This window comes from Podarcis liolepis (assembly GCF_965112155.1).
Source record: "Podarcis liolepis genome assembly, chromosome: 8".
NCBI classification, from domain to species: Eukaryota; Metazoa; Chordata; class Lepidosauria; order Squamata; family Lacertidae; genus Podarcis; species Podarcis liolepis.
The window spans coordinates 82,774,246-82,786,937 of record NC_139560.1 but is presented as its reverse complement, the minus strand read 5'-3'; the positions used below and the strand labels follow the sequence as shown (position 1 = coordinate 82,786,937).

The following is a 12,692-nucleotide window of genomic DNA, read 5'->3' as shown; positions in this document are numbered from 1 at the left end:
ATGTCCTGACACAATGGTGCCCAGCTCAGGAACCACACATACCATCAACTAACTGTTGGCATGGGAGGACTGTCTGTCTTCGGATTATATATTCTTATTGCTTAAGTGTTTAAATTGCAAACCGTCTTGGGTGCCTTGGCAGAAAAGCAGTATATAAACCCAAAAATAAATAAATAAAATAATAACAATAACTAATGAGTTCCTGATCCACAAGAATACCTCTCCTCTTACTCTGTGACTGCTTATATGGCATGCTTTGTCAAAAGGTACATAACATCAGTAAAATCATCTCTATCTGTATGCTTTGTTGACACTCTCAAAAGACCTCTCATAGCATGTTTCTTCTATATGCTTGGTATTTTTATCTTTGGCGATGCTTTCCACTACTTTTCCTGGAACAGATGTTAAGCTAACTGGCCTGTACTTTCCAGGATATCCCCTGAATCCCCCCTTTAAAAATAAAATTATGTGTTTTATGTGTTTTGTTCTTGTATTTTTTCATTTTTGTAGTTTTTCTTATGTTTAAATTTTGAAACTTTTTATTGTTTGTGAAACTTTAATAAACATCATTTAAAATAATAATAATGTGTTACTTCCTAGTCTTCAGGTACTGGTTTTAGGAAGAAGTTACATATTTTTCTTAGACAATCAGCAATTTCCCATTTGAGTTATTCAAGAACTCTTGGGTGGATGCTATCTGGATTCATCAATTTGTCATTTTTATTTTGTCTATAAAGTCTGTAACTTTTTTGTCACCACTGTTTGCACCAGTTCTTCAGACTCTCCACCTATGGAAGTCAATTCAGGCACAGGGATCGACATCATATCTTCCACTGTGAAGACAGATGCAAACAATTCATATGTCTTCTCTGCAAACTCCTTATCCTCTGTTAGCACACCCAAGGTACTCCTGTCATCCTAAGATCCAATCGCCTAACAAGCTGGTCTTCTGCTAGTAATGTAGTTAAATAACCTTTTGCTGTTGACCTTTATGTTTCAGCAACATGCTCCTCAAATTGTTTTTAAGCATCTCTTATGGTCTACTTGCATTTCTTTTGCCAGAACTGAAGTGTGTGTGTGTGTGGAGGCTTTTTCTTTTTTCTTTAAACCAGGATGAAGCTTGGACAGCAGGAAATGGGACTGGAATATAGAGAACTGAGTACGAATGAATGAAGACATAACAAGCAAATAAGCATGGACTACTACACTATAAAAATGTGTCAGAACCCATGGGGAGAAATCCATCATACTGGACTAGAGAAGGGCTATTCTGGACACTTAATGACAATTATAATTGAAGAGTTACTTTTGGACTTTTTGAGTGAAAAAAGGTGGATCCGAGGTGCCTGGGAGTGAAGACTGAGAAAACAACACCTAAGCAGACTGAGAGAAAGCTGGACCCTAAAACGGCTAGAGATTACCTGGAAAGCATACTCTGAATACCTTGAACAATTGTCATTTACATAATTGTCAGACAGAAAATCAAAAGATGCTTTTTCTTCTTCTTCTTTATTTCTCTTTTTATCTTCCTTTTCTGTGATCTTTAATTTTTGTTTTCTCTCCATAAATTTTATCTATATTTATGCTTTGTTTATTGAAGTTTCCTATCGTGGATTAATGAAGATACACACTAAGGTGACGGAAGGAAGGTGAAAGGATCTCTGAGGGTGGGAGCCTGGGGGAAGAAGGGGAAGCTCCCAGGCGAGAGTGGGGAGGATTGACTTTTCTGTGTGTGGAATAAGGATTAAGATATAATTGGGATAGAGGGTCCGATATTTATTCTCTCTTCTTTCTCTTCTCTTCCTTTATTCTCTTCTTTTGCATACAGTGGTACCTCTGGATGCGAATGGGATCCGTTCCAGAGCCCCGTTCACATCCTGAAGCGAATGTAACACGCGACTGCGTGTGCTGCGTTTCACCGCATCTGCGCAAGCGGCAAAACCCATAAGTAACGTGCTCCATTACTTCCGGGTCTTCGCAGAGCGCAACCCGAAAATATTCATCCTGAAGAATACTTCAACCCGAGGTATGATTGTATTCTTGTTTCTTTCCTACTTATCTTCTTTAGATTAGTTTGGCTTTTATTGTCTTTTATGTTGAAAATTCTTAATAAAAATGATTTTAAAAAATGAAATTGAACTGCACAGGCAAATAAATGTTGCTCCTTTGCAGATTGACTTGTACTGAAGCTGGTCTGCAAATGGATGTATTTTACCTGATGTAATGGAAATGAGACAGGTAGGCAACCCTACTCACCTATCTACAGGGACAGAAGGAGGTTGGGATCCAGTTCCCCACCATGGCCTCAGAGGTACCTTGTTATGGTATTTGGCACCAGCTGAATTCGTATATTTTTACCCAGGTTTTGGGGGGTTGGCTGATTGGGTTTTGGCCACCTGCAACTGAGAAATTCCTGCCTGTGGTGTGCCTATTTTATTTTATTTTAATCTGGTTTAAATTTCTTATACTGTGTTTTTATAGTTTTAATGGATAAGTAGCTATGTTTATAAGCCACCCTGGGATCACATGTGGTAAAACAGTGGTGCACAAATCAAATAAAGAATACATACGGAAACACACACACAAACTATTTTAACAAGATCAAAGATGCCTTCATTTGAAAAAGAAAATCAAACATTTTGCTAAACCTCCAGAATAATTTCTACCAAGTGAATCACCTAAATTTATTGAGACTGTATATTCTTCAAAAAGAATGAGACTGGTTTCATATCACAGTGGGTCATTTAAAAAATAATAATGAGGTACTAAACTGTATAATAAGGAACTATGCCTAGAATAGGGATTCCAGCTAATTTACTAGCAAGTTCAGTCACATTTTAATGTCATCTTTCTTTAAATGCGTCTATCTTCATTAGGCATTTAACATAGTTTCTGCGGTGCTACTGACCTTGCCAGTGATCAACCTCACTTCCTTTTGACTACTGTCTGGTCAGACAGAAATTACTAATTAATTAATTAATTGCCGTATTTACTCGAATCTAATCCTCACTTTTTTGGCCAAATTACGTTGTGAAAATTAAGGTGCACATTAGATTTGATGGCACATTTACATTCGCCATCAAATACATTTTTTGGTTTCAAGGTTCTGAAAATCTAGGTGCGCATTAGATTTGATGGCACATTAGACTCGAGTAAATACGGTAATTAAATTTCTATATTGTCCTTTATCCAAGGATCACAGGGCAGTTTGCACACTCTTTTCTCTCTAGATCTCATAACATAGTAACAAACAAAAATAATACCTGCCCTCCACTGTTTAATTAGCCAAAGACCTGGGAGAAGAGTAACACATGCGCATGCAGAGCACTGGACACATTGACTTTTCTTCTAAGAAAATATTTCTTCTACCATGGGAACCGCAGGAAACATACAACTACTAAGGGACAAAAGTGGATTCTACTGAAGTTCCTAAGCTGTATTATTAATGGACAAACCAGCAACATATAACAAACTGTGCTTTCTATTTTAATGATAAATTTGGAAACAAGATAAGGGAAACAGCTTCAACAGTATTCACATAACCAAGGAAGGATCATTTCAACCTTCACAGCCAACACTTACGGAAGTTTCAAAATCAGCTTCTGTTTACCTCAGGATTTTCTTTGATCAAATTTATTAGGATTTATGAGTAGCTCAGCAATACTATTTTCTACATAACTACATGTTCTGTGCTTTAATTTGATGCTTCATGTATCTCTCTGCCACCACCTAGAAGATTATCCAAACCTGGATCTGACTTAGCAGAAATCAGTGATGTTTTATCTTTACCATTTATGCTTCACAATGGCTTCTACGTTTATGTTAAGAGCAAAAAACGAGAAACAAAAAGTTGGCCAAACCTGAAAGATGACAAATTCTCTTAAGATTATCACCTGCATTTTAAATTTACTTAAATCCTAGCACCCTTCATGAACACAGTAAACAATTCTTCCCATGGCAATACTATTAAATGCCCTTGTTTTTAAGCTTTATCATAAAACGAAAAGCTACGTCCTTATGACTTTCTTGCAGAAATTAAAATTGTACTAATACTGAAAAATGCATATAGTTTTCAGCACCTTACATATATTAAAAGCAATATAAAATAATTTAACTTTACCTTATGTTGGCAGGTGGACTAATGTTTGTCATACAGGAAGTCATTATTTCTGTAGTGAGGCTTTCAGCAAAGCTGACTCCATCCTGGCCAATTCCACTATCCGCTGTCAAACTTGTGTTGCTAAGCTGCCTTTCTGCTTTGTCAAAAACTGTAGCAACCACATTTTCAGCAAATACTACCTTCTCATCCATATTAATATGAATTTTTGGAATATCCAGGTGAAGAATGCGAGATTTAGGACAGATTCCACTTATTCTGGGAACCTGATGAACTTGAGAGTGGAGTTCTTGTCGAGTCAGCTGCAAATATGAACTTCCAGCACAGTATTGATGCTCCTTCATACTACAGTATCTGCAGGCTGTTGCAGAAAATGGGGACAACTTTTCTGCATATGTTGTTCTATCTCCATTTGTCCAGTTTTCAGTAGTTTGCAGCGTAGCAGATTCCAAGCTAGCTTCTAAAGTGTCATCTACTACCTTCCTGGCATACTGTTCAATGGCATGAATAATGCCATTTCTGTAGGTAGGTTCATTTAAACTGCCTGTACTATGATAAAGCTTTTGTTTGCAACAGAAAGGAGAAAGTGCTTTAGAAAATGTTGCTTTAAGATCAGTGACTTGATCGTTCTTAGATTTTTTATACAAACAGGAATCAGTTAAAGATTTTGACAGACAAGCTCCTCTCATTATTTTTCTTCTGACATCAGATGTTATGCTACAAGCAAGGGATTCTGAAAAATCTAGCAACTTTGTACATTCAGTTCTGTGTGTGCTACATTCGTTTCCACAGGCTTGCTGCCCCAAATGACAAATGTTACCTTTTTTCTGTTTCTTTCCATCCACACTCGGATCAGCCTTACTGTTTACCTTTGAGCCCTCGGAGGGAGCTATTTTACTTTTATACTTCATCCTGAGTTTCCCAGCAGCTTCCTGCATTCCAGATTTTATAGATCTGTAAGCAAGTCTACTGGCAAACTGATCCATTATCAGTTCACTGTGGCCACCTTCTCTTTTCAGAATACGAATTATGTGATCTGCATATTCATCAGTTACACTCTCACAACTTGGATATTTAGAGGTCAGACCTGGAGCTTCTGGGTGCTGGGGTAGAGAGAGTATAGAAGAGTCTGTCTCTCGAGACCCCTGGTCTGCCCAGGGACACCTCATGTCTTTGGACCAGCATTTATGAGTGTTTCTTTTAGGACGAACACCATCTGCCCCGCAGTTCACTTGCTTCAGCCTTAGAAGCGTGCAATGTTTGGATTCAACTATTTTCTTAGCTTCACTAATGACCTTTCCAGCCATATTACCAGCATAAACCAACAACGTATGTAGGCTGGCTTCTGAAACGTTCACAAATCCACTATGCCCACATCTTTTATTTTCCGCACTTATTTGAAAGCATTTATTATTCTCCATTTGAACCGCTTTATAATCTAAATGTGAAGCAGCCATTTCGGTTGCCACAGCAATTATGCGAGTGGCTAGATGATCGGCATATTCTGTTGTCCTTCCTGATGCTTTCATTCTCTCTTCCAATGCTACAGGCCAATGCTCTTCATCTTCGCTGCTTTCAACTTCCTCAGAGAGAGACCGCATTAGTTTCAACATGAACTCTTCCTTTTCTAAGTCATGACGTTCATTTTCATATACTCCACCGGTTTCTGATCGGTAAGGGGTAGAAGGGGGCGTCGCGGGTGCAAACTCCTTTGCTAGTTCACCTTTCAGTTTCTTTGATAGCTTTCTTAAATTCCACTCTGAACTCGTTTGGGTTGCTATTAAAGGTGTTGGTGGAGGTGTGTCTGGTAGGACACAAGGAGTTTCATCTCTGATACTCAATTTGTCTTCCATCTGAAATGCATCTTCACCGTTAGTTGCCACAGAAGTGAAGGCATTAATGCTAGGAAAAGTTCTTTCAGGACCAAATGTAGAGTAAAGTGCAAAGTGCCCTGCTGATTTGTATGCGTTGTGTTTTCCCAGTGGGTTGCTTAAGGGTTTTGCTGAACAGCTTTCTGCATCTGGAAACTCTTCAGCAGATTTCACAAAAGTCACTGCAGAACAAGGAGATGACGTGGATGTGGAAGTCCTGCAACCCACATGTTTCTTTTTCCCCTGAATGCCATCTTTAGATCCTGAAAGCAGACACCTATTAGAGTAAATTGGCGATACATGAAATTTAGATGAGCTGTTCAACGGCATCTGCTGCTGCCCTACAATTACTGGAATACTTTTGTTTGTTTCTGATGCTTTTATTGCACTATGCAATTCTTTCCTATTGCTTTTTTTACTGGTTCCCAATCCCACACAATATGCTAATTTCTCACCGGTAACAGAACATGCAGATTTAGTCTCATCTACAGACTGTTTCACTATTCGCTTGGCTAAATAATTTGCAAACATATTCTCACAGGCATCTTCACCAATGCATGGCAAATATGACGTTTTATCCAATTTTAGTATTTCTGTGTATTGCTCTGCATTTTTGGATGTCTTGGAAGTGGTTACTGCTTCATATGCCTCCGTTACAATCATATCTACCATTGTTCCAGAAAAATTACTGACGCTTGGCATCCTAGTTGTTAAGTCTGAAAATTTACTGACTTCAGGGCTATTTGCTTGCTTAAAGTCACTTTGTGTACATACAATATGTGCATTATATTCACTGTTCTGACTGCTATCTGTCATCAAGTAAACATTTCTAACTGATGTCACTTCATCTTGTCTTTTTTGTGTTGCACAACACCGCTCTGCTGATTTTTTATAAAATTTCAGACTGCCTGTTGACGCTGAATGTTTCCTTACCTGTATGTCATTAAATAAAATCTGATTTTGACAAAGTATGCTTCCAGCTAAGGGCACCGGGATTGAACTTGCAATGCCAGAAGTACAGAACAAAGCTTTATGGACAGTATATTCCTCCCTGAATTCCTGTATTGAATTCAAGGCTACTGGTTCTTGATCATGAAACTCAGAGGAAGCATTGGAGGCCTGTGTTGACTCCAAACTACTTTCTGCACCTATGTACTTTATATTGTCCGTGGAAATACTAATAGCTGCTTGTGTTGTAAATGCCACCTCAACCTGTGATAACTCAATAAAAGCTTCCTGAATAACCGACTCAGACAAGTCTTTGGAATATGACTGTATAACTTTATCATCATAATGGAAGGACCAGTTCTGAAAAGTTGTAGGAGTTGATGGGTGCGAAAACTGGCACACTTCCATGATCCCCTCAAAAATTAGTTCCTCAGCCAGGTTTGCTGCAAATTTTGCAACTGTGTTGGTAAATATTTGTTGCTTTACAGAATGTAGCTCTTTTAAAGCACCTGTTAACGCTTCACTCACCAAAAAGCCTGCTAGTCCATTAATAGCTTTCTTCTTCAGTGAAAAAGCTTGCTGCCTCCCAATCTCATAAAAAGCCATTTGAAAGATTGAAGAAGTCAGTTTTGCAGCCAAGTGACAGAGTGCATTAGTACATGAAGAAACACCTTTCTGAAGATCTTTAAAAGCACTGCCAAAACTCTTCTCAACGAGCTCTGATGCAAATTTCTGGATGTGGTCTTTAATCATTAGTGATTTGCATTTAGCTTTTTGTCTGTTATCTAATTCTTTTCCAGAAGTTTCCCCTTGGGTTTTTGCTGACTGGGCTGTTTCTTCTTTTGAGACAATCCTATTACTGTTAGAAAATTCCTGTGTGCATCTACATGATGATGGAGATCTGGAATTAAAGACCGAACCTAAGATTTCAAAGGAAATATTATTTGCAAAATCTGAGTATGGGTGACAAACCAGATTGTGCTTTTGGTTAATGGCATCTCTACTGACACCCAACTGACAAGGACACTCTGTTGAAAGACAACTGCCTAATGGACTGAAAGCTGAAGATCTGATAGGGCTGAACAAGCCTCCACTGTCATCCCCTGATGTTTTCAATGGCCGGGGGGAATCAGGAACATCCAAGAGGTTGCTATATGGAGATTCTGGTTTGCGAGGGGTTGGCTTCCTCACATTGGCTGGAAGAGTGGGATGATCAACCTTGAACCTTTGAGGATTCATTGCAGTGGTTGCAGAGCGTGGCCGTTTATGTGAAATCGTTTTCATATGAGATGGATGTTGAAGGACAGGACCCCTAGCATGTTTACAACCACTCTCCAGTGTTTGTTCTTGTTCATCAAATTGGTCAAAGCTATCGAAAAATTCACTTACTTCAGAGTCTGAATCCTCTATGCCATCTTTCATTACTGGGATTTTTGGTAGCTGAAGTTTTGCCTTTAGGCTTCTCTGATACCCTTCTTCATCTAAGAAAATAATAGGGCTTGGGCTAGAGCAATCTGACTCTGAGGATTCAGCAGGAGAGGAAGAAAACAGTGTTTTACATAAAGCGTTAACATTCTGCTCAGAAGAATTCTGTGGCCTGAAGAAACTCCTCTGCAGCCAAGGATCCGAAACAGAAGTTGTGACAGAATTTCTTACAGAAGACGACAATTCTTTTAATTCCAAGATGTTAACTAGAGAAGTTGATGACTTGACAGATGGCTTCCGATGTAGAAAATGAAACTTTGGATCAAGAGATTCCAAACGTTGAACAGAGATGGTCTGCAAAGCAGCATCTTGAAGTTTCTCAGGTGTAACTAGGCCTGTGCCAACAGGGAGGGAAAGGAATAGTTAACATACAGTACGTCTGAAAGCAAAAGATTGCAGCTGTAGCAGAAATAGGTTAATAGCATAAAATGTACTTGAATTTTGGTCTGATCAAAGATTGGGCAGCCCAATCCTATTCATGTTTACTCAAAAGTAAGACTTATTTCATTCAACAGGGTTTATTCCCAAGTAAATATGAACAGGATAAGAAGTAGAATTGTCAGTGAAATTCTCCCAAGTTGGGCTCAAAGAACAAAAGCCCACCTTGAGTATGAAGCGAGCATAAATCTTGGCCACATAAGAATTCCTGTTTTTATTCTTGACCAGCATTTCCCATGTCCGAAATGACCCGATCCCCCGACCCCCGCTTCCCTTTATTTACCTGGCCAATGGCGCCAGTACCGGAGACACCTGTGTTGCACAGTGAGGTCTGCCCTGCCCCCATTTCCTCTGTCTACCTGGTGCACAGTTTACACAGTGGCCCAGTTCACATGTCATGCTAAGCCAAGCCATGGTTGAACATGAATGAGTGCTGAGCATTGGGAGAGGAGCTCATAGCTACATTGCTTCTCCCCGGTTGTTTTGCTGCTTCATTATGCTGAGCTAAGCCATGATTTGGCATAGCGTGTCATCCAGACCTGGGCTTGTGGTTTAGCTCTCCCAGACAAACAATGAGCCACAAACCATAGGAAAACCTTTGTTTACAGCTCGTGGTTAGTCTGGAAAGAGATAAACCAGGAGCCCAGGTTCAGATGTCATACCTAGCCAAACTATGGCTTCATTCAGCATGGCGCAGCAGAAAGACCACGGTGGAGGAAAGTGGCTACAGACTCCTCTCCTATAGTCTATATGTTCATGTCAAGCCATGGTTTGGCTCAGCAGGATGTATCAGAACAACTGGGCAAGAGGGACGACACAGACTTCTCTCCTCCCTTCTGCTGGCCAGGTAAGAGAAAGGCAAAATGATATTTGGAGGAGAGGAGCACTGAAGAGGAGGCTGTTTTGGGGACAGTCCTCTGTGTGTCTCAGAAAATGTAAAGTTCTTCCATTTTTGTTGAAAAAGAGCTTGGATCACCTCTGTGGTGAGATGGAAAGAACCTGCCCATCTTTACTTAAGAAGCTACTAAAATCTTAAAGTATCAACAACTTATACATCTCCTTTAGTAGAAAAGGGTAAGACTGATAATTTAGATTGACAGCTTGGATTCTACTTCAAGAACATCTCATATTTATGCAATCACAAACTGTTGCTTCAAGAAAAAGGCCAGAGATTAAACAAGATTTACAAAATCTGAGCAAGCATAGTCTATTATTGTTTATTAGATGGGTCATTCCAAAAAATCAGAGTTCATCACAGGGCTAGTATTGCTTGATAGGTTTTTTTTAAATATATATATAAAAGATACAGAAATCAATAGACTACTGTATATACAAGTATTTCACTTTTAAAAAGCTAATCATGGTATTCAATCCCTTTAAATCCCAACTTATTTACGCTATCAGAATATTGCAGGAACACTAACCAGAGTTTATCATTTTTGTGGGCTCATCTTCATCTAAATGTTCTAACGCAGTAACGAAATCATCCTCAATTGATGACACTGATTGATTAGTATCATCATCCTCAGCATGGGGTATGATGGACAGGTGCTTCTGCAATGAGCGTATTTCCACAGTACATCTTATACCAGCAGCATATTTACTCAGTAAAGTAAATAAAGAATCCACTTCGTGTCTTGCAAATGATGGAGACAATTTCATCACACACAGAATCCTTGAGGGGTAATTCTTGAGAAAGAGAAAGAGAGAAAAAATGTAATTTTACCCATTCAAATATTATTCCTTCTTTTCTAAACTGCAGTGACATCAGTTAAGAAAATAAAGTGAAGTTTCTGCTAATAATTTCAAAAAATTAAAGGCATATTCCCTGAGTATAATGAGGAAAAAAACAATTGACAAGTTTCCATTATCAAAATATTGACTTTTAACTTTTTTAGCAACACTCCCAGCCTTTGACAATTTGTAGAACTGAGTAGTACACACACACATTTCATATTTTATATTCAGAATGTTGTGTCACATCAATACAATTAATTTGAAAGGCAAATTAAATGAAGTATACCACCAATCATACATTTTTGTATTTTAAGTCTCTCTTACCTTCTGCTTAAGAACACTGGTCTCCAATGGTTTCTGAATATCCTTTAGAAAAATGACATCATTTTCATGTAAAGTGCACAAATGGAGGGATTTCAGAAGATCTGGGAGCTCAACAGACATGGCTGCCAATTCCTAAACCAAACACAGAGAATAATACACTCATGCTAGGAAAACTTTCCTTTAATGTCAGAGGACTTGTGGCAAACTCAGCCGAGCATTCTTTCACCCAGCACCTCTCAATCACCTCCAAACAAGGTTTGGATGCAGAGGTTATTGTGCAGGAGTATCTGCCAGTCAACTAAGATATCTTATGCAGACACCATACCTTAGGAGCAACAGCTGTCTCATCAGCAAAGCACAGAAATGTGACCTGTAACAGAAATACATATATGTTGTATAAGCAAATAGAATTGTATCAAAGCTTTCAATTCTACACTATATAGATGTAGAACTATACAGATATAGAATAGAATATCGATTTCCTCTAAGACACATTTTACCAGGAGGAGATGGGTGGGTGTACTTTATTACTTATCCATATTCCCAGAGTGCATACTATTTCTGTTATTAATATGCAGTAAGGCACTGGACAGAAGTGGGCTGCCCAGTACCTTTCTGTGAGGTGTACATGGGTCACATAATGACCAAATGTGGTGCATCTGAGATTCTGAAGGGGTATGCATGGTTTGTGCTATTGCACCTCACAGTACATTATTATTATTAAGACAGTGACTGGCAACAATGTGCTTTCTAAGAGTCTTGTGAACCTGATCTTGAGAGCTTTCAACTAAATCCTGAGAGGGAGGGAGACAATATTACAGACAACAGGGGAAACCTGGTAATGGGGACTTCACAGGAATGGTGCTACAGGAACCTACTAATGGGTAGAAAAGACAAGAAGGAAGCTGCTGGATGGAATAACACATGGTTTCAGTTTTCTCTATACTGATGCATACAGCATGGGAAACAAGCAAGACAAATTTGAGTTCTTACTAAAAGGTAAAGGGACCCTTGACCATTAGGTCCAGTCATGACCAACTTTGGGGTTGCGGCGCTCATCTTGCTTTATTGGCCGAGGGAGCCAGCGTACAGCTTCCGGGTCATGTGGCCAGCATGACTAAGCCGCTTCTGGCGAACCAGAGCAGCGCATGGAAATGCCATTTACCTTCCCGCCAGAGCGGTACCTATTGATCTACTTGCACTTTGACGTGCTTTCAAACTGCTAGTTTGGCAGGAGCAGGGACCGAGCAACAGGAGCTCACCCCGTCACGGGGATTCGAACTGCCGACCTTCTGATCTGCAAGCCCTAGGCTCTGTGGTTTAACCCACAGTGCCACCCGTGTCCCCTGAATTCTTACTACAGTAAGTTTTTACTACAGGATAGTAAATATTACCTAATAGGCATTACTGAAACCTGGTGGGATGAGACTCACGACTGGGATGTAGAAACCTGCTCAAAAAGAATAGACCAAGCAGGAAGGGAGAAGGAGAAGGAATAGCATTATATAAGAATGATGTGTACATATGTGAAGATACCTATGACCTGGAGCATGGAATATTTGGGTAAAAATTGTAAGAGAGGGAAACAACAGTGACCTTCCTTACTTTGGGTGTCTGCTACACTCCTCAAAGCTAGACTGAAGACTTGGATGCTCCCTTACTACAGCAGATTACCAAACACTCAGAATGATATCTGTTGAATATCTGTTGGAACTCAAACATTGCCAAGTATGTAAGGTATACTAAATTCCTCCATGTGGTCCACCAAGAAT

The 12,692-nt window shown here is 39.3% G+C and overlaps 1 protein-coding gene across 6 annotated transcripts in view; it reads right to left on the bottom strand.

The window, feature by feature from the left end:
• The window catches only part of AKAP11 (A-kinase anchoring protein 11), a 38,939-nt gene that overhangs the window by 18,611 nt on the left and 7,636 nt on the right, over nt 1–12,692 (bottom strand). For 5 of the 6 annotated variants that reach the window (XM_083518973.1, XM_083518971.1, XM_083518974.1 and 2 more), the window contains 4 exons: nt 11,246–11,290; nt 10,921–11,052; nt 10,284–10,548; nt 4,121–8,756 (listed from right to left, as the gene is read on the bottom strand). In XM_083518973.1, the coding sequence (XP_083375099.1) occupies nt 4,121–8,756; nt 10,284–10,548; nt 10,921–11,052; nt 11,246–11,290 (5,078 nt within the window). Of the gene's footprint in view, nt 1–3,467; nt 3,812–4,120; nt 8,757–10,283; nt 10,549–10,920; nt 11,053–11,245; nt 11,291–12,692 lie in introns of those variants that run through there. The other variant, XM_083518976.1, reaches the window with a different exon arrangement.